We start from the raw sequence: 22771 nt of genomic DNA, 5'->3' as shown, positions 1-22771 counted from the left end.
TTAAGATTACACAGCTATAATAGACAAAGACATTTGTGGTTGGTTGAATTTTTTAAACATTTTTGCCTTTTCCCCGCCTTAAAAATGACAAACTTAGACGCAGTGTTCCTTTAAGTTATTTTACAGCTTTGTAATTGTTCTGTGCATATTTTGCACCATCAGACTTATTTAAGACTGCACATGGCATAAAAAACTCTTCTAAGCTGCTATTGATTTATTTCTGGGTTGTTTTTTATTTGTTTGTTTGTTTGTTTTCTTTTTAATCTCTAAAAATCTAGTGATAAGTGTGGGAAGCTACCATTATCCCCCAAACAGAAAGCAATGTTTGCCAAGTGGGTGCGACCAGATGACATAACAAATAACCCTACGATGATCTATACTGTATCAAGTTTCAGCATAAAGCAGGTAAATTGTTCCCAAGGAAAAATGTGTGCTACTAGTGGTTTATCATGGGGGACTTTGTTGTTCAAAATGAATCTCCGAATGTGAGAGTGGTTTCCTTGGCTCTTACAAGGTTAAATAAATAAAAAAGTTTTGCTCTATAGGGGCCTTAAGTTGTGCAAGCATACATTTTCTGCCTCTTTAATAGTGGCTTTGCTTCTTTTGGTTTAAATCCTTCCTTTTTGAAGGGAGTTGCTAACTGACTGTTTTCCTTCCCTCCACACACTGCATTCATCTCTCAGTATCTGAGTTATTAGTAAATGTCCTCACTGGTTTACTTTTCTTTATAGACAATAGTGTCAGATTGTTCTTTCGTGGCATCACTAGCTATCAGTGCAGCCTATGAAAGAAGATACAACAAAAAATTGATCACAAGGTAAGTAGCTGTTCTTGGTAAGACCTTTTCAGACTTAATACTGCCAAGCTTTTCCAGTATGTTCTGTGACATCTGTACACAGTAAAATACAACTTTTGTTTCACTTTCCTTTCCCTTGGACTCATGTGGTTTCAGCACTTCTGAGCTGGTAGCCAACTTTATATTGACACAAAGGATTTTCAGTTTAACAGCAAAAGGCTGTTAGACAAACATTCCTAATAAAAATTTTGAGTCAAAAGTAGGAACAAATTGTGCATTTATTCACTTAGACATGTTCTAAGAAGCAACAATTTTCAGACATTTATATGTATGCTCTAATATACAAGATTTTTTTTATGGACACTTCCAGAAGTCTGCCCAATTTATTGCATCATGGCATAGGTGTTTTGTTTCTTTTATTACTGCCAAAACATCTCATCTATCTTTGTTTAATGGATAACCCAAGTTTTATCCAGCCAAGCAGCGCTTTATTAAATTTGCTGTCCTGATTAGACAACTGCCATTGATTAAGTTTTCTGGGGTGTAACAAGCCTGTGACGTGGCTCCCTTACTGTACCTGCAGTGTATTAATCAGGTTTTCTGGGGTGTATAGGCCTTTGACTCCTTAACTTGCTCAAGATAGCTTTCTTTTTCTATGACATCTTATTCATCTCTAGTTTTATGATAATCACTGAATAGTTCTTTATTGAATTTTGTTGTTCAGCTGTTGATTAAGTTCTCTAGTGGATATGGGTTCATGGAGTTCCTTTCTGCAGGTGCTGTGAGATAATTTCTCAGGGTTTTCTACTGACACTCAGCCGACACAGATCTAATTCAAAGTCAGCGAAAATCACAGTCAAACATTCCTTAACTAATTAAGTATAGTTCATTACCAAATCTTTTAAAAGTCGCAAGACTTTTGGCTAACTAAGATGTAACTCACTGCTGATATACGTATACAGACACTGGGATCTAACTTCAGATCTGCTTTGAGGAGTAAGAAATAGTTTGGAAGAATTTTGCATTTGTTTGGGGTTTTTTAAATATAAAATTTATTTATAATGCTCTCTAGTTTCATTTTTGTACTTTGTTAGCTGCTGTACTACAGGTGGTCCATTTTACTACTCATTGTAGAATTAATGTTAACAACCCTATTCAGCTCCACTCAATTGGCATCCTATGATAAATTAGCCATGGGTTTTCTGGTACTTGCTGGGAGGCTCTTGCCAGACCAGTGTGTGAATATTTTTGGATTGTTTTGTTTTAACTTATTCTTTTTAGAGCTGAATTTGTATTCTTTTCAAGACCACCAAGTTCTGCACTACCTTATCCTTCAGAAATTTGTTGTTCAGACAGATACTGTATTTATCTTATATGTTTGTATATACTGCATGTTTAATCCTAAAATAGATTTTTTTGCCTTGCTTATGTTTGAGAAACAATTAGGTTATTTATGTTCGTTTTGCTACTATATTAAGTGGAAAGCTGCAGCAAGAGCAGGGCCTGAAAAAATAAAACCTATTTAAACATGATTATTTTTACTAAATTTGAGTTGCTTTTCATTAAAAACTCCATATTTCTGTTCAGTGTAAATTCTATAAACAGACTGTTAATCCCACTTTTATTGTTAGAAGTGTAGGTACAGCCAAGTTATTTATGTCATAATTTCCTCTCTTTCTTTTTTTCTTTTTTTTCCCCTGTTAACAGTATCATTTACCCTCAGAATAAGAAAGGAGAACCAGAATATAATCCATGTGGTAAATACATGGTGAAGCTTCATATCAATGGTGTTCCTAGGAAGGTAAATGTTTTTGGGGAACTTAGTACTGTTAACTGCATAAGTCGCATGTTTTAAAGGATTGATCAACTTCATTATCAAGTGCTTGCATAGCAAAAACTTAAGGCAGGTGTTTATGGAAAGTAGTTCTTAATTGTTAAGCCTTTTTGAGATTCATTTCTGGTTTTGAAGTATGCAGCCACATACTTCTTACGTCTGTACTTCTATAGGCACTCATAAAAATCACCTTACATTAGATTCATGTAAAAAATGCCATATATTACTTAACAGAATTGTGAAAACCAAACAGGAACAAAGCTATGTATCCCCTAATAATGAATTACATGTGCACTCTTCCACTCCATCTTAGAAAGAATTAAAAAATGTAGTGGGTGATATCAGGAAGAGTACAGATATAAAATGACCATAGAGGAATAATTCCACTGATAACTCAAGCAAGGCCTTGCTTGACTACAGATTTTGAGTAAGAAGAGGAAATGACTGAAGATAAAACTTCACAAGCTCACAAACAACTTCATTTTCTTTTCAGTGCAATAAATAGCAACATAAAATAATGCATTTCTCCATATAATGCTTAACTGTACCACTGGTCATAGTGACTGATGAATGTTTATGAGAGTTCAGAAGTTGAGTGGTCATATTCATAGGGTGGGGAAGTAGGGGGAAACTCCTCAAAGGCTCTTAATTGTTAAGAGACAACCTCTGTGTCAGGAAGTCCTTGAGATGCAAAATTCTAGAGTCTGAGTGTTTCAGGAGAGTATAATTTTTGTGTCTGCCTTGCTCTTAATATTCTTTCCAAAATATATCCTAATGGCTGCCTTTTATTAGGATGAATGGGCATTTGTTCACCTATGAAAAGGTCTATTCATTCCTGCACAGATAGGATTTGACCAGAGAATGTGCTGTGTTGATAGCCTGCATTTGTAATGGACCAGTGCCAACAGGAAACTGAAACATCTATTCACGGAAACTGTTTCAGCTTACTGCAAATATGCAGTAAGAATCTGTAATGATGGTGAATATATAGTACCTAATTTAAAGAAAAAATGTTAATACTATCAGAGCTGCTGCTTTGAGGCGTTTTTCCTTTTCAGAGAGAAGAAACTTAAATCCGGAACTAGAGGCTGTGAAAGTGATATGACACAATTTGTTTCCTTAAAGATTATAAATAAATATTCATTTCTCTGCTGGCTACCAAGCATTGTCTATGCTCTGATTCCTAATTAGATGAGGAATATTGTTAGGCCTGGTTTTTACTTCTTATGCTTGTAATTGAACAGAACCTTTCTACAAGTGCCTTTTTGCAGTAGCTGTTGCACACTTTATAGGAGTGTACTGTCACCATCAGTCAAGGCAACCAGCCACATGTCACCCAGTTAGACCAGTGCAATCAAGAGCTGGCAGTAGAATTTCTTGTTTATGTGGGCAAACCAGTGCAGGACTGATAGAAGTGTCCATATATGAGAATAATGGTCAGGTCTGGCTGTGTCTGAAAAGCTTTATATTAATGAAGGTTTTGTTTTATTTTCTGCTTACTTTCTAAATACTTTATTAGATTTATGATGATTTTTCATTCATTTCACACAGGTAATCATAGATGATCAGTTACCTGTTGATCATAGTGGGGAACTTCTCTGTTCTTATTCCAATAATAAGAATGAATTGTGGGTGTCACTAATAGAAAAGGCTTACATGAAGGTCATGGGAGGATATGATTTTCCTGGATCAAATTCTGTAAGTATGATATTATTTCTAAGAGGAAAAAGTTCCACTTAAATAATAATGGATAAAATAATTTCTTTCCAGTGAAATTGAAGTGAACAGCTTGGGGAGACAAATATTTGATTTGATATTTTTAAATTTTTTTTCTGTTTTTTTCACAAATATTTTTAGCTGTACTTAATGTAATTATTCCATCAAAATAGAATGAGCAAGACATCTTGATAGTCAAAGTTAAGTCTTAGTTCTCAGACATCAATATTGATACTTGGTTGGTAGGAAGTGTTTATACAGACTCTAGATGGAGGTGTTGAAGTCAAAAATTCTCTTTGCCCATATCAATACTACTGATTTTGCTTTCTAACTCTTTCAATAAATAGGACAGTTCTCCCTTATTAGGTAATGGAGTCAGCAAGGAAAGGAACAGTCTAGTCATTGAGAGGGTCTATATAGAGGGAGCAAGTATTTTGATCTGTGCACATTCATCAGATTGTTCCACTCATCTCCATAAATATGCATTGGGTTTCTGTGATGTGGTTACTAAAGAAACAGTCAACATACATCATAAAAGTGATATGCAAGTTATTCTTTAAAGAGTGTTGGTTTGCTGAAATGAGTATCTCACATAATTTGTTACTTAGGAAGCCTTTGTAAGCCTTTCTTATACTAGTAAAATTTTAAAGACTTTTTTTTTTTTTTTTTAATACTTGGTGCTAATTGGTATCTTGACAATCACGTTCTTAGTGGGTATACTTGATAGTCATCATCTCTTGAAAATTTATTATGGAGACAAATGCAGCTTTGTGTAAGGGGTAAATGTAGTACATGTTTTTATGTGTCAGGCTGCTTTGTTTTGAAGGACAAAAGCTGGTGAGAATAACTGTGTTTTATTCCCACTGTCATCCTCTAACTTGCTATCTGGAAAAACAGCTTGACTGGTGACACTTAATCTCCAACTCCTGCCCCCTCCACTTTCCACTGTATTCCATCTTCCTTCTGTAATTGGGGTTACTTACAATCAGACTGTCTTTTACTGGTAATTCCTCAAGTTCCCACCCCCCAGTGCTTGTTATTGACACTTCAAGCATTTACAGTCTCTGTTTTTGCTTTGAGGAGTACAAAGCAAAAGAATAGGAATTAAGCAATATTTCAAGGAGTTGGGAGATTAAAGCATGTTTTTATGGAAATATGTGTCATGTCAGCTTTACCAAAAAGAATAAAAAACCCAAACCCTGAGCTTTAGAAATAAAACATAAATTATTTAAAATGCACATATAATAGCAAGGTACCAAATCATGCTTCTGAGATATGCTTTAAAAATCTGTAAATCAATGAAATAAATAGAACACATCACACAATTGAACATTACTTATGATTCTGATATGCTTCCATTGCTCTGGAATTCCAGTTTTTCATCAGTTTACTTTCCAGTTTTTTTGGTTTTTTTAAACTAGTTGGAAATGTTGTCCTTGTCTAAGGACAATCAAAGAATTTTTTATTTGTTAGTCTTAATCTTGACCCTTTTATGCATAGAGCTGTATTGTAAATTATGTGTATTTGATTTCTTTCAAGGTGTTTTATAAGTTGTGTACAGACATGATATGTTTATATATGGCTTATCTGTTCTGATTTCTATTGAATACTTGCATTTCAGAATATTGATCTTCATGCACTGACAGGTTGGATACCTGAAAGAATTGCTATGCACTCTGACAATCAAGCCTTCAATAAAGATAGCACTTTTAGAATGCTTTATCAGAGGTATATATTTGTTCTTCCCTAAGTAATTAAAATGCTTGCTGTGTAGTAGCTGTGTTACCACTGTAAAAGCGTTACAGTCACCACAGATACTTCAGCAGCATTTTGGTACTGCTACAAACTGTGTTTTATAAAACCTCCATGTGCTTTTTGGAAGAAGAAAAATTGAGGTATTGGTGGCTTTGATAGAACAGAGGATTAAAATACTGGGGAATTTTTGTGTGACAGAATTCTTCTTCTTCATGTATGAATAAAAAAAAATCTCTTCCTTGATAAAGAAAACAGAATATAGAGTCAGAGAAGAGTAGTTTGGAGCCAATATACCAGTTATAAATGGTACCAGTTATATATGGACACCAGTTAAGTGTTTAAAAAGAAGGATATGTGTTCTGTGTTTCCACTCAGTTCCCCAGAACTATATCATATCTACTGTCCTTAGCAAGCAGATACAATACAGTATTCCTAATCATATCACAAGATTATGCCCCATCAGTAAATCTTCTGGGGGAGCAGCAAAAGTCTTTCAAAACTGCAGCACTGGTTTTCAGACCTACCATAACAGTTGGATTTGATGGTCTTAAAAAGTCCAGAGCAAATTCTGTTATTTTGCTTATGTTGAAATATACAGCTGTAAGTTATAAATTCCAGGTATACCAAGTACTTTGATTTATTTCAAAAAGGTTTTGTGCAGCCAGTGTCTTATCTATTTCAATGCAGTAAAAGGGGGTTATTCTATTGACTGAAACACCTGGATCCACAATAAAAGAGTGCTTTTTCAGTTGCTTAGGAGCTCTCAGAGCTGTCAGCAACTTTTCAGATGTTCTGCTTTTGTAATTTGAAGGTGTGACTGAAGTTAGGGTGGGATCTAGCCAATGGAACATTGCTGTTGTTCACTGTGCTAGTGTGGAAATGTGTTAATCCATATAGTCCAGTGATCCTGTAATCTACCTAGGGACACTGAGTATGTGCTTGGATTTTTAGCATAGACACCTGGAAATATGTTAGTATGTTTTCACAACTCTAAAATTAACAATTAACCAAAATTGTTCCAAAATTAACAATTGCTATTCAGAACACTAAACTTGAGTATAAACACCTGCAAAAGTAGAGAAGCATGAACTCATTCTTCAGAATCCTGGGGGTGTGACAGACTTGATAATTTGCTATATACAGTCATTGACTAAGTGGTGATGAAACCACATTTGTGCTCTGCTCTGGATCTGTGATGAGTATCTTAGAAGTGACGCAGGCTGAGCTTGAAGTTGATAAATGTTGAGTTTTGTTTATGAAAATATGAAATTATATTAAAATAATAATTTTTAATTTAAACTGTATACTTAAATCTGAAAGAAGACTAGTTCCACTTTCTCAAAGTTTTTTCAGGAGTGATTTCTGCTGACAAAAACCCCTGTATATCAGTTTTTATGAAGCAGGGTCATGCTAATGGGCAGTGTACAAACATGCTATTGCAGTGTCTGGTAAATGTTAGATTGCAACTTATGAGATTTAATTAAGCTGTTTTTTCTCTTTTTGAACAGATTTCACAAGGGAGATGTCCTTATCACAACAGCAACAGGGGTGATGTCTGAAGAGGAAGGAGAAAAGTGGGGTTTAGTTCCAACCCATGCATATGCAGTCTTGGATATAAGAGAATATAAGGTATCAAGTGAAACTGAAGGTGTTTTCAAACTCCTGTTTGAAACCTACAGGTGTTTCTAGGTTTACCCTTGATGGGTTACTACTGAATTTTTTGCTCTAATGGCTAATATATTGTATTTTGTCTTGGACTCCACTGGGAAATTTCAGAAAACTGTGTTTTCTTTCACAGATTCTGTGTTTTCATGCTCCACATAAAAGCCACTTTCAATATGTGAAAATTACCATGACAAGATGAATTGACAATTTTACTTTGTGGGGTTTTTTTAGGGACTTCGATTTCTTCAGCTAAAAAATCCCTGGAGCCACTTACGTTGGAAGGGACGATACAGTGAAAATGACACAAGAAACTGGACTCCAGATTTACAAAAATACTTGAACTTTGATCCCAGAACAGCTCAGAAAATAGATAATGGTAATAAGGTTTTAAAAGATATTATTTTTTTCAGATAGTATAGATCATTATGGTGTATCCCTGCAGGAAGGTGGAAAGGAATGCTTAAGCACAAGGAGAGTAAAAGAAATACTAAAAACTAAATAGGCTAAAAGTTTAGGAAGTATTTGTGTATTTAAATCTGTCATTTTAGGTTTGTCTGGGGTTTTAGTAATCTAGACTGTTAAATATGTATGTCAGACTCATTGACAAGACTACCTCCTTGGTTAAGTGTGCTGTCTCAGTATGTGGGAGTTCAGTGCAAAGAGAACATTCTGACAATAAGCTGTGTAATGCTGCCTTTTAATACGTGAATGGACTTTTTGTGGTTTTCTTCCTCTCCCGACATTTTTAAATATGTATCAACATGCTTACTGTTATCAGTGTTTAAATCAGTCTTTCTGCTGCATCAGCTGCATTTTACTTTCAGAAAGATGTTTCTGCTCTTTACTGTGTCCTAGTTGCTGTCTGCAAATCTCTGAGAGTGCTTTTTTTCAGTGCCACTGTTTTTACAACTATGCCTCCAAATCCATTAGATTACAGCATTTATTGATAAGCCTCGTGCAAATCCCTGATGAAAACTTTTGATTCAAATATAAAAATAGCAGCCCTGGATTTGTGACAGTTATGAGATAATAGCTTGGTTTTTATTTACCAATTCATTTAGTAAGTAATTTGTAGCATCTAGTTGTTAAAATTTTATATGAAATTACATTAGTAATTCTAATGGTGTAATTCCATCTAATTGGATTTACACTTTGGTCTTCTTGTTTTTGTGTAGTTATTATGACTGTTTTTTAGTGCTGCAAGATCTGCAACTGCCTTTGTCAGAGGCATGATTTGTAAGGCTGCTGCCATTTTAAATGTTCATTCTACTAGGAATTTGTTGGCTTGCAGGTACTGTTGTTGGCTGGAGTTGCAGTTAAGGGAACTATGGAGAATTAGAATAAATGCATGAGAATTTTGCAAAGATAAAGCAAATTTAGGGTGCAAAACCATGTGACATAGGTGTTAGATGAAGTATCTTGGAAATACATTTAAATGCACTCACGTGTTGATTGAATACTCGATTGTGCTGGATGACTGCTGAAGTATGTTGTTGAATTGCAGGAACCTCTTTGACTGTATTTTTTTTGTTTGTTTGTTTTTAGAAACTAGGAAAGGGGAAATCAGGTCAGAATCACCTAATGATGTCTCAAAACAGCATATTTTCTCATACCTTCTGCTTAGTGCTTGAGAATGGAAAAGCATTCTGACAGCTTCAGAAAGTCACTAATAATATGCAGAGACTAACTTGTTTTTTCTTGCTTTAACTTGGTTTAGGGGGCAAGTTTGAATTTAGCAATTTAGGCAGTTCAGATATTACTCTACATTTTGAAGAAATGTTTGCTTATATAAAAGTTGTATCATTTGCTTAGAAAGAGACTTTTGGGAAACAAGTAAAATTAAGGTATCTGGTAAGAAAATAGTAACAGTATTTCCTTTTCAGGCATTTTCTGGATTTCCTGGGAGGACCTGTGCCAGTACTATGATGTTATTTATTTGAGTTGGAACCCAAGTCTTTTTAAAGAATCTACGTGTATTCACAGGTTGGTCCAAAGGATAATTTTTTTTTGTTTCAAAATCTCAGAAAATGTTCTGGTGTGATGTTTCCTTCCTCCCATTCTTCCAGGTTACAGCTAGGGGCTTGAATACCAACCTTTTTGAGCCTGACTTTACACTTGCTCAACCCAGGCTTTGTTTTTGGCTACTTCTATAATATTGGTGGAGCTCAGCAACCTATGTGATGTTGCTGTGGAACTATGGTTGTGTAACCAGACTCTGACCTCAGTCCCACATCTCCCTGTCAGAATAAAAATCAGATTTTTGTGCAGTCCATCTCTAAGCAGTGCCCAGACACTGCTTAAGTGACCTAGTTATTATTTGGAATTAATTTATCTGGCCACTTGCGAGTGAGCTGTGCAGCATGAGTTGTCACCCTATGATGTCACATGTTATAGGGTTTGTTCACTGACATTAGAGTAGTTTAACCAGTTCTGGGTTTTAGCAGTTGTACTTACCATAAAAATCTTCCTTGCCTGCTGATTTGTTTTCTAAATGTGATACCTATCTCTTACCAAATATCCATTATATTCAGGGGTTTTTTTCTCCCAGTTTGAGGATAAGTGTGTGTATCTGTGTCTTGGTTTTGGAAAGCAAGAGTTTCTATACTTTCCCACTCCACTAGACTGTACTTTGCCACTGCTTCCACACTGTCCCTGCATGTGTTAGCTCTGCACATGCTCCTTCATCCACAGTGTGACTGCTGAGCTTATCTGTAAAGGCTCCTCCCATCTCTGTGCTCCAGTTATTTCCAAAATACACTGTGGTCATGTATCAGGATGAGATAATGGGTATGCTAATATAAGAGCTCACCTACTGGTCTGTCTGTCCTTTCTGTTATCAGTGATTGTCTTCCTACAGTGGCAGTTGCCATGAAATGCACAGTAACGATGGTGATAATCTGAAGCTTCTTTAATGCAACCTTCCACACATGCTGTTCAATTTTACAAGTGTGAGAGGGACAAGGAGACTTAGGAATAGCTGTATACACTTCTGTTTCCAGTGTGTCACACTTTCTGTTCAGTCATTAACACTTTCTGGTTTTTCTCACAATATTTTTCTTGTCTAGACACTTCATGAGGCAGCAGGCAGATTCTGCAGTAGGGCACCTCAAAGATCTTTAAAACTTCCTGCAGGGCACCCTTCTAAGCATGAAACAGGGCAAATTTTAAAATAAAAATTGCATCAGAAAAAAAAAAAATGAAGAATTTTGGCAAGCTTTTGAAAACAACCGAAGCAGACAGACAGATAGACAGATAGATTTTACAGTTACAAAAGTTAGGTGTTTTTCATTTAATACTGATGTGTGCAGTCATGGCTATGGTTGTGTAGCCCAGACTGCTTAAATGGTTCATCTATTTCTGTGTGGGGGGTTTTTTGTTTTTTATTTACTGTGGTTGCAGTCAGCAGCCAGGCTGTTCGTATTTAGCGTCTTTTTCTTTTTTATTATCATACGTGTATTGTGATGAACTCCTTTATAAAACAAGGTTCTAAGATAGTGTTTCTGATGTGACTGTGTTATATAACCACTGCCATGGATTCCAGTAGAAAACTGGAACTTAGGTTAACTTGTTACTGATAGTATCATGCTCTGCATATGTGTAGGTTTTGGAGTTTGTTTCAAAGCACAAATTAGTTTCTTACCAGTCTGATAACATGTCTGTCACTTTCAGTACGTGGGATGCAAAGCAGGGCCCGGTGAAGGATGCCTACAGCCTGGCCAACAACCCTCAGTACAAGCTGGAGGTGCAGTGTCCACAGGGTGGTGCTGCCGTCTGGGTCCTGCTCAGCAGGCACATCACTGACAAGGTGCTGGTTCTGCACTGAGAGCTCTGCCTCGGCTTCTGTACATCTTTCTGTATGGTTTTCTCTTATTAGTATATTACTGCCTGTGTTCAGGTGTGTATGCTGGTGTACATGCAGAATTTTTTTGATTCAGCAGGTACATGCACCTCCAATTGAAACAGTTACATTTGAGTTAAGTGATTCTATTCCACTGTAAAGGTTCTGAAGTAACTTTTGAGTCCTGGGGCCTGAGTAAGTTAAATCAGTGGATTTTTGTTTAGTTCAGGCATTTGAAAAATAATTCTGTTGGGTATCCCAGTAAATACAAATATTAGATCGTATTGTATGATGATCAAAAGGGATGGTAGAATGTGTACTTGACTCTGATTAAGCATTTGTGATGTTTCACAGAATTGCACAACTCTGATTTGTGTTTTTTTGTGGGCTCTGTTTTTATAGGATGACTTTGCACACAATCGGGAATTCATTACAATGGTTGTTTACAAGACTGATGGCAAAAAAGTTTACTATCCAGGTTAGTGTACCTTAATTGTCAAGTAACTGATGTTATAAATAAATGAAGAAGCACACAGAATTTTGTGGAGAGGAAAGGCACTTTTTGCTTTAAAACTAGATACCTCATTAAGAGGTCAATCTTCTGAAATCATTGTTTTGCTCTGTTTGATCCTATTTAAAGTCTACACTGAAGGAATATTCCATTCTACATGTGCTGTCTGCACAGTCCTGCTGACACTTACTTTGATGTAACATTTTCTTTATTTTTTTCTGTTCATTTTCAGTGGCACTAGTTAATGCTTAGAGGGAACATATGTTATGTGTTAATTTCTCTGATAGCATAATTATTTCCTACATTTGTAGACCTTTAAATAATTTCACAGCTTTCACAAAATGAAAATAATCAGGGTGAATTGTCCCATGGCACAGTAAAGTACCTAAGAAAGCTTATGAAATACAGGTGAACACTGCAGCAGATTTCCAAGTATCAGGTATGGAATATTTAAAATGCTTATGCCAAATTATTTTCACCTTGAGAAGAAGAGGTTTGCTGTAGCTGTGAAGTAGCCAAATATGCTTAATTTCAAGAGAGATAGCAGATCTGAAACACAGGCTGAGTGTAAAGAGCTTGTAAAGGTAATGCCCAGGTTGAATGGGTAGACTGAAACTTTAAGATGGAGCTAATAAGATCATACTTTTATTAATTATTGCCATTAAGTTAGAGATTGCTAAAAATATTCCTTGGAACTATGCAGTGAAGGTGCATCCTAAAACAAGTGGGATTTGGCCTGTTTTTTTTTTTTAAAGCTTTTACAGATAGGAACCTCTTTAGAACCAGGTTTGTATTTAGGTAGGTGCTCATGCAACAACTTACTTAGTAGATTTTAAAGCTTTGTTCACCAAAGAGTGGAATTTGTGGGACTTTTTCTATTGGAATGGCTAATAACATTGCATTGTTTACATCTGATCTTTTTTCAGTTTACTCTGCTGACCAATTCCCCCAGAATCCAAGCTTCCCCTAGAACCCAAGTTTTTCTGTGGACAGATTTGTTGACACCTGACCAAATCACCATCTGTTTTTGAAAGAGTTTCTCTGTGAGGAGAAGCAAATGCCCAAGTTGCTTCTGGTGTTCCTGGTAGATGTGCTTATTTTACATGTGTGTCTCACTGAAAAGGTTCTTAATAGAGCAAACCCAAGCACAATTGTATAGAAGAGAGAATTGTTCAATTGTGCTTGAAAGAGACAGCCTAAGAAAACCAGTAGCAAAACCTGAATGATTCTTATGTTTTGTCTTGCTACACAAACTTTTTTAAAAACTTCTGATCTCACGAGCTCAAACTTGTTTAAAACCTTTTTCCATGGAAATAGATTGGTCAAGCTGCAGTATTATTTTTAACCATCTGTTAAAATGAGATGAGAACAAAGTAGCTTAATCCTTTGGCAGCAAGGCTGAGATTTCCCATTCCTAAGCTTCTTATTGTTTTATATTAATCCTTTCCCCTCTCATGTTGCTTTGTGGAAGAAAATAAAAGAACCTGATCCAGGGCCTATTGAAGTAATTGGCTGGAGTTGGTCCTGCTTCACTGAAATTAAAAGAAGCCTGCAAAGAACCAATTAGAGGCCAAATAACAAATTATACTGTCTAATTGTAAAAGCAAACATGTGGGATCTTTTTAAGTACCACATGTGAATTGGTATTGGGATGCAGCTACATCTTTGTAGTGATCACAGGGATTTGAAGAGAGAGGGAGAGAAAGCGTGTGTAATTTAGTTTGAGGAATTAACATGTTTTGAAGCATTGTTTATGAGGTGGCCAAAGATTTTGGCAGCTGGCATTCTGGAACTGTCCAGCCAATGAAGAAAGAGCAGACACTTCAGACATTTTCAAAGAGTACTTAAACATCCATTATCTTTGTCTTGAAATTTCAACATAATTACAGTAGTCTTCTTTGAGTAGTGACATTGGTGGGAGATGGGTAAGCAGTCCTTGCAAGTCTTGGGATTTAAGTTGCACTTTCAAGCACAGAATTTGTGTCTTGTCATGTGTGATATAAGTCTCCTGAAAACAGTAGTTGATGTTAAGACTCCTTTTTATGGGTAGATCTTGAGGCTCTCATCTGTTCAGGGTCTGTTTAGTCCAATCTTAGAAGTTTATCAAGCTGGGGGATTTTTTGGTCAGGGAAAAACGTTCATCTTCTTTTTCAGCTGATCCTCCTCCTTATATTGATGGTATTAGGATCAACAGTCCTCATTATCTGACCAAGATAAAGCTGACCTCTCCAGGTTCCCATACATTCACCTTAGTGGTGTCCCAGTATGAAAAACAAAACACCATCCATTACACCATCAGGGTATGTGCTGTTGTTTCATAATGAGTGTAAGCAGTTAAACTGTAAAACATCCTTTGTTTTTAAAATTGATAAAAAGGTTATTTCTAAATCAATATTGCTGTTTTGGGGAGGGAAGCTGTGAATGCTGAAGCACAACCACTGAGTGAAGTGTTTGATAATGTTCTCCATTTGCAGTTAAGATACTAGTACAGTTTTAGTAACAGAATCAGCTGAAAAATTGTCTTACTTCCTAAATAAAAAAACTATCTATGTAAAGGCAGATCACTGGCTCTCTATGTATCCAAAATAAACCTGTTTTAGATCCTGGTTAAGACTTAAAGATTTTTTGACTTCTCTAGGTCTTGACTTAGAATTTGAATTTTTCTGTTAGCTTCTGAGTCATATAATCATCAATGCTAGATTTTTACTTTTTTTCACTGAAAAAAAGAGTAAAATGCAGGTTGTTTTTTGCTTGTTTTGTAGGTTTTGTTTGGCTGTTTGTTTTTTTTTTGGGAGGGGGGACAGGGCTGTTAAGAAAAATTAAGTAGAACTAAGTCTTAGTCCCAGGACTATTCTGAATTTTGAGTTTGACACAGATCATCTGATGGGTAATACAAGCATGTAGTGAACAAGTATCTAAAAATATTATGTAGGCAATTCTGCTTTCTTTTAATTTTTCATGATTTCAGTTGGAAAGTGCAATATGAATGTTGTGTGACCTGCTGCTTCTTTTATTACACAGGTGTATTCCTTGTGCAAGTTCACCTTTTCCAAGATTCCTACACCTTACACCATTTCCAAAAGGGTAAAGAAATATTTTCTTTTATGAGTCACTGGTTTGGCTTTTCCATATCTGAGATGTACAGGGTTTTAAAATATATTTTGATATTACTGCCCCACCTCCACCAGAGTGTATTGTTGCAGCTGTGCCATTGTAGACGTGCTGCAAAGCCATTGTAGAACAGACCAGCCTTTAAAAAAACCCATACCCTAATAAGTCATCACTCTGCAGAAATCAGGTTGTGCTAGTAATGGTGCAGAGTGAAAATGCCTCAGAAGTGTTGCTCATTTCCCCTTGGGAGAATTGCATGATTTTCTTGGAAGAACTCCTGGCATGATGGTACAAGATCAACAATGCCAAACCAAAGGCACCAGTAGCAAGACCATAAGACACAAACTTAGGATGGCAATATCACAACACTTTCCTGTTCCTAAATTTTGCAAAGATACCTCAAGGGTCTGTAACAACTGGAAGAAGCACTCCCAGACAGGATCAAGGAAGTATATCCACTGTACATTTCCTGTAGAAATGCTCCATGAGATGATAGGAACAGGGGGAGAGTGAAAAACTTGGCTGAAACTAAGGCAGAAGCTCAGGCAGTTTTGGAGCCAGCTGCTGTTCATTTTTCAGCTGTCAACATGAGCTACAGTTACACCTTCAGCTGAAGTATAAATATAGCCAAGAGCTCACAGGATAAAGTAACTTGCGTGTATTTTTGTGTTTTAGGAGTTTAATCCTCAGGAAAGAATAAACCAGCAGCTGTTAACCTTAGGTTTGTACCTAGCATGCATACCCTGGAGAATCCTATTCTAGTCAAAGTGTTCTGTCCAAACAGTAACTTGTTCAGCAAGAGAGAAACAAGGGAGTTTGAGCCACAGTGGAGCAGTCCATTTGCTAGGACACTCATGCCTTAAGCCCAGGATTGCATTATTTTTGTGTGGTCAGTGGGACATGCTGGCTTGCAGCTTGGCTCTCGAGTTCAGACAATGTTCCATACCAGCTGTTGTTTCTGGAACAATCCTTTGAAGCCTGTTCTAGAGAATGGTGAGTGAATAGAGTTTCATGGGAACAGCAGGATGATCGTTTGCTTGGTTCTTCCAGGATCATTTATCCTATATAGTTATTAAAAACTGGGCTTACTTTAAGGAAGTGCTTTAAGAGGTCAAAAGCACATTCAAGGTGAAAAGCCTGTTTGAGGAGGGATGTCCATTTTATGTTGTAATATGTTTGAAAAGAGAATTAAGTATGTAGAAAACTCCGGTTGATTATTTGAACATGTCTGTATAGTATTCAAAAAAAGCCAAGAAAGGTACGTTCTACCTATACAAGGCCAGTTCTGTCTTTAGGATTGAATACAAAAGGTTAGTTGCTTGTATTTAATGCCTCTTTGGTGATTGTTTAGCAATCATCACACTCAAAAGCAAGCAGAGAACTAATTCACAGTTTAGCAGTGGAAACAAGTTCTGTTAGATGTCCTATACTTGATTCAAGTGGTCACCTCTAGAGTTCACCAAGCCTTGATGTGATTCCTGGAATTAAGTGTGGCAGAAGTGGAAAAGGGGCTAGAAAGCTCCATAGCACACAGCAGTTTTAGGTTCCTGGGTAGCAGTATAGTAGGGGGAGAAATTCCCTTTGCTTCCATACTTACCATGTTTGAGGGGTTTGGGCATTGAGTGAAGAAATTAAATTGCAAGGAAAATGCTGCCCCTTGCTGATTTGACAGAGTCAGGAGAGAGGAAACAGGAGAGCTGGATCTCTGCTACAAAATCTGTAGGAATGCCTGGCATGTCTTACAAGTCTAACCTTTCAGTTTAATGACTAGCAAGAGGAACTTGGAAACAGATGGCCTGCTTCTCATAGTCTGAGCAGCGTTTTTTTTCTTTGTGTGTCTATCCTTGCAGAATCTGTCCTTATCTTGTCACAGCAGTGCTGGTTCTCAGAGTGCACAGAGGTGATGGACAGGGCTGGAGGCAGACATCTTTGAAAGCAAAGGTTACAACACTAATAGTGTTGTACTGCCTGTATTGCTTCTGTTTCTCATTTAACCCAATGGAGGAGTGTCTGAGGACAAAAAAAAAAAGTAACCTGTGTAGTTTTTCAGGCGTGGGACAGGCGGGAATGTGGGTCTTCTGTTAGCTGCAGTCTGTCACAGTCAGAAACAGTCACTCAGTGCTTGTTTAATGTAAGCTGGAAAAATACAGTACATGCCTCAGGGATGTAAGGCTTTGATTGAGGGGCATGGGGAACTGCACGAGACTTTGTGAATGTTTAACCCCATGTTTCACTTCACTTCAAAAATTAGGAGAGGTCACCGAAGTCAATAACCTCTAAAGTGAGAGGACCCTCTAGTCTTGTTTGTGTGTATATATAAGCAATACAAATCCTCAGGATTTGTTTTCTGTACTTTTCACTTCTTTCAGGTTAATGGACAGTGGAAAGGTCACAGTGCTGGAGGATGTGGAAACTTCAGAGACACCTACAAAAATAATCCCATTTATCAATTCCAGCTAGACAAGAATGGACCATTGCTAATTGAATTACGGGGGCCAAGGTTTGTAGAAAATAATTGTTCATTAGTACAGTGAAGGCATTGCATGCCAAAGATAAAGCTTTGTCAGTATCCCCTTGAGGAGGATGGGAAGCTCATGGAAAATCCAGAAGACAAGGTGTGGGAGTTGACTCAAATTTGGTACTATTTATGTGTCTGTCTTTACCATCAATAGTGTTTTAAATCTACACATTCACTACTGAGGGAAATCCTTGACATATGAGGAAAGCAGCAGCCTTCCTTTCTCTTTAGTTTCAGGGTCTGAGCAGAGCTAGGGAAGAAGGTATAAAGGACTTCTTCTTAAAACTAATTATGATCATAATTCCTTTTATTTTGTAGTAGAGCTAATGGGCAAGATACTAAACCATTACAGCTCTCAAAAGCTTCTGAAAACGCACTTACTCTGCCACTAGCTGGCCAGGAGAAGTGCTGGATGTCAACATCCTATAAAACAGTCTTATGCAAGCCAAATTCCTTTGGCAAAATTAATGATTAACTCAAAATACCAGTACTCAGCACTTTGGAATAGCAACATCTCCTGACCTGCAGTCAAGTGTTTATCCTTTGCAAAGCTGTACAGTGGGCCCCACAAAATGGCAGATCTTTTCCATCTCTCCTCCCCACTGTGAGGAAACTCCTTATCTCGTGAATTGAAGGGAGAGGTGTGGCTGCACGTTTCCGTGAATTGAGCAGTTCTTTGTATGCATTTTTAATTCCACTTGCACATCATATTTGGGTAGTTTGAAGGACAGGGCAGTGGTGTGGTCACATGCCTTAACAGGAGCAGATGAAGTGTCCCAAGTTGTATGGCAACATGAGAAATTCTGCTGAGATCACTGAGTCCTCTGATAGCAATCTGATCACACCCCAGGATCTCTGCCATGTGGAACAGGAGTGTGTCACAAGCTTAACTGCTTGAATTCTGCTTGAGTGTGCAGGCAGGCTTCTAGCAGGCATTTTCCCCTCGAGTCTCGTTCTAAACCTGAATTGAGTTCTGTCTTCCTCCAAATTCTACATTCATGTCATGGTAAATTTGACTTAACGTTTTTGTCACAATGTGCCAAAACTTTTAGATGTCTTTTCAGTTATACTGTATAATTTTTAATAACTAGCCCTCTTCATGGTAATCCTGATGACCCAAATATCTAAAACAAGTCTGTCATGTCACTTGCAGGCAATACAGTGTTGGTTTTGAACTTGTCACCGTCTCAACAGTGGGAGATCCTGGTTCCTATGGCTTTCATAAAAGAGGCAGTGGTGACTACAGGTAACGCTTAATGAAGTCTGTATAGAGGTTTGAAACATACTTTGGATCCCATTCCTAACAGGTAGTTTTCTTTATCATAGGTGTGGATTTTGCTACTTGGAAGTGGAGAACACATTTGCTGGAGTTTACAACATTATTCCCACCACATTCCTGCCTCAACAAGAGGGCCCTTTCTTCTTAGATTTTAACAGTACTACTCCTCTTAAGGTGTCACAGCTGCAGTGAGGAGACTGCACTGTGCAGTGCTGTTTAAGGAGATGGTTTTGATCTGTCCAACAAACAGGTGAAGAACCCTTACTACACATCCACAAAAGAAAAATTGCATCCTGAGTTATAGCCAAAAGCATGGAATCATGGATTGCCAGTTAATTGTAGCAGGCAGTTAGCTGTGGGTTTGCTGCTATGGTCCAGGAGTGAACACTGTTCAACTGGCTTGGGAATAGGATGAAATGCAGATATTCAAACAAACCACCAGAAGTCAATTTATTGCAGTTTTTCCACACTTTGAATCAAAGTTTAGTGAGTTACAAGAAAAACTAATATTGAAATTTCCTCTTCCCAGCATACATATGGGCTAAAGATTCTATTCTTAAAAGTAAGTATGTAAGAAAAAAATATTCTTGTGTATTCTGCTTATTCAGTCTCAGGACCAAATAGCTTTTATTACATATTTGTGCTGCTATCTATAATGTTTTCAGCACTGAACTGGTTCTCGCATCTAAATGTAAATGTACTACTGCTGAGCCAATTGTATTCCATGTATCATCTTATCTGGAATATGTATATAGGAGTAAAGGAAAAAGAAGGTTCCAGCTTAGCTGTTTCTAAAACCACAGCAATTACTTTGCTCATGTTAACATGTACTTTCAGAGCTGTTACTTCATCTCTGTATGGCTTCAGTACATAGAGGTTCTATGACTTTCTTCCTGCCATCTGCCAGACCTAGGCTAAGCCTGATGAGCAGGAAGGATGGGAGGTTATCCAGCAGTGGTGTCCAGGCAATGCAGCACAACTTTTCTCAAGCAGCTATGAAAGGTTTTCATCTGAAGAGCCCCTGTAAAATTCACTGTTTCTACTGAGGGTAGTCTCAGTTGCTGGTGCAGAGAGCTGGGAAATTGCCCGCCATCAGCAACTCAGCCAAGACATATTTTCATCACTTTTATAAGTATGTCTCATGTAGGGAAGGATCATTTAAACCTCTCCCCCAGTACACCACAGCTGCAAGGAATGCACTTACTGATTCCATCATGCAAGATACCTTTGAAAAGATATTTTTTTCCATGTAAGTTGAAGTCAGTGAAGGAATTGAGTACACAGCCAGTGTCACTGATAGAAGCTGGGTCAGAAAACTTTTAAAGAAAAAATTTTAAGGAAAAAAAAAAGGAAAATGGTGCCGATAGGATTAATGCAGAACAAGTTACTTTATAGAAGCCTGGGTCTGTGCTCTTCTTATAGATCTGTATACATTTTATTTGAAGAGGATTCAACATGAGAAGTTTTTATTTAATACCAACTGCCTCACAGATCCTGAAATGGATTAAATGCTGTCATTTTTACAAAATTTACAGTATTTCACAGTTGAGGGAGACAGTATTTTTAAAAGAGTTATGGGAATTTTGCTGCCATTCACACTGATTTGGCAGTTTTCCAAGCAAAAAGGTAGCATTTAAATCTTGCTTTAGATCACAGGTGTCACTTGGCCATTGGGAAACTGAACACACGTTCTGCTGTAGTACCAGAAATGTTGGTGGGTTAAAATTATTCCCATAGAAATCTGCTAGTAGTCCTCCCCAGAGAGTAGGAGAACCTTTTGTTTCATTTCCTTCATCAGACAGCTGCTTAGCGAGTGTCTGGTGCTCAAAGGGTACTGATAGCTTCTGCCTTGGAAAACACATGCCTTGCTGATTGCAGTTCTCTCAGAGACCATCTGGGCTAGGGAATTCTTGACAAGTTTGTCACAGAGTGACTTACCTTCTTTTGCAGGAAAGTTTCTGATGATTATTGCCATAAAGCACCAGAAGGAATAGCATGGGTGCAAGATAAGAAAAAAACCAATTCGGTTCTTTGTGATTATGCTTGACTTTTGGAGTATGTGCCAAGGACTGCTTCATCACTAAAATATGAAAATTTCATTCAACTCCCATTTTCCCTACAGCCCTCTGTGAAGTTTTTTAGCTGAGGCTGAACCAGAGTAGCAGTGGAGTCCTCCATGTATCTTATCACCTCTAACGTCAGAGGTAGTGAGGAAGTCTCAACTGAGTCTCTTTTTGGCAGTACAAAAGGCAAATGCCAGAAGTGCCAGTTTTCAGCACCAAGTTCTTGCACATTCTCTGCTGTTTCAGATCAAGCTGGTAGACTTGCCTACAGGAAAATCTGTTGTTGTTCTTCAGTAGTTGGTTTCGACTCGACAGGAAGGAGTTTTTCTTTTTCTTCCCCCCTGAGCACAAGTTAGTGCCAAAGCTTATGCTGTGTGAAACAAGCATAAGGCTCAGCTTCCTTACTGTGCTCAACTTAAACGGAACTGAACTGAAGTAAGAAATGTACTCGCTTTCCTAATGCCAGGCAAAGGCATTAAGGCCAAAGGATCCTGTCCCCACCAGGATACACCAGTATTTCTTACACATTCGGACCAGTCAGTAGATTGGGATGAGCCCCATTAATGCACAGGATTTAATCTTAGTGTCAATCTTAGATCTATAAAGCAAATTTTATTCAAATATTGCACCTGCATAGGCTTACAGAATGCCATCACTGTGCACTTCCCTTCAGATATAGGACAGAACACTCAGGTGAAGTATTTAAGAGGTACTACAAAATATTCATACAAATTGTAGCCTAGTGATTCTGGTTATGGTAGGTTAATTTTACAACAAAGTTTTCTTGCCCTTTTTTTCTTAAGGAAAAATGTTGATGTAAGCATTTAGGATCTGGTTTGATATTTTTTGTCAAATTCATACTTTTATATTTTTCCCACAAGTGAAGTCTGGAAAACTTGCTGCAAAGTGAACTGATCCTTAGATTTTAACATGACCTCAGGCCACTAAGTTAAGCTTTTCTTCCCCCTGTACTGTTTAGCATTTTTTGAGCCATAGGACAGAGAACATAGTTTGGTAGGAAGACACAGGTTAGCCCTTGGCTGATCCCATCTCTCACTTCTCAAAGATTCAGTGAGATGTAGTACCATGAATTAATGGTATGAATAGCTTCTATCCCAGCTGCCCCAGACTGTAAGTCTGAGGTCAGTCCTAGTCTCCTGCTGCAAGCTTCATGTAAGTATTTTGTACAGTAATTATACACTTAACCACACTATCTCTGCAGCCTTTGAACAGCCATCTATTTAGAATTAAGTTTGTGTACATACAGTAGAGGTTTTCATCATCTAAAAGGACACTGAAATTGTTTGATAATACCAAAGAGAAGTAGAACTCCTAGGTTAACATTTGCTTTATACATTCTCACATCAGGGCAGCTGAAGCAATCATGTCTACTTTGATAAACCAGAGGCTTATTTTTATACCCATGAAGGCAGTTACCATCTTCAGAATCCACAAAGAGCTTAAGTAAAAAGTAACTGGAAAAAACTCGTTCATTTGTTTGTACTCCACAGCAATGTATGTTCATTTAAGTCTGTCATAATTATGGCTTTTATGAAGTTTAAAATAAAATGAGTTTTCCATTAATTTATTAGACACACAGTTATGCCTGTTTGCTTGCACTATTGAAGGGTGATTTACCTGCCAAGTCCAGGGCTGCACTGTGAGCTTTCAGCAACTCTTGCAAC

At 37.3% G+C, this 22771-nt stretch overlaps 1 protein-coding gene across 7 annotated transcripts in view; it reads left to right on the top strand.

The window, feature by feature from the left end:
* The window catches only part of CAPN7 (calpain 7), a 32193-nt gene extending 9514 nt beyond the window's left edge, over nt 1–22679 (top strand). For 4 of the 7 annotated variants that reach the window (XM_062509117.1, XM_062509108.1, XM_062509144.1 and 1 more), the window contains 15 exons: nt 279–405; nt 732–817; nt 2504–2597; nt 4182–4328; nt 5968–6074; nt 7610–7730; nt 7998–8142; nt 9650–9749; nt 11436–11571; nt 12007–12082; nt 14270–14415; nt 15137–15199; nt 17596–17726; nt 18898–18990; nt 19071–22679. In XM_062509117.1, coding sequence (XP_062365101.1) covers nt 279–405; nt 732–817; nt 2504–2597; nt 4182–4328; nt 5968–6074; nt 7610–7730; nt 7998–8142; nt 9650–9749; nt 11436–11571; nt 12007–12082; nt 14270–14415; nt 15137–15199; nt 17596–17726; nt 18898–18990; nt 19071–19215 — 1717 coding nt within the window. In that variant the 3' untranslated portion in view covers nt 19216–22679. The remainder of the gene's footprint in view (nt 1–278; nt 406–731; nt 818–2503; nt 2598–4181; nt 4329–5967; nt 6075–7609; nt 7731–7997; nt 8143–9649; nt 9750–11435; nt 11572–12006; nt 12083–14269; nt 14416–15136; nt 15200–17595; nt 17727–18897; nt 18991–19070) is intronic. The other 3 variants (XM_062509166.1, XM_062509124.1, XM_062509155.1) reach the window with 2 other exon arrangements.
* The last annotated feature ends 92 nt before the right edge of the window (nt 22680–22771 follow it).

Source organism: Cinclus cinclus, chromosome 1 (genome assembly GCF_963662255.1).
Source record: "Cinclus cinclus chromosome 1, bCinCin1.1, whole genome shotgun sequence".
In the NCBI taxonomy this organism is placed as follows: domain Eukaryota; kingdom Metazoa; phylum Chordata; class Aves; order Passeriformes; family Cinclidae; genus Cinclus; species Cinclus cinclus.
This window is presented reverse-complemented; position numbering and strand designations above follow the sequence as displayed.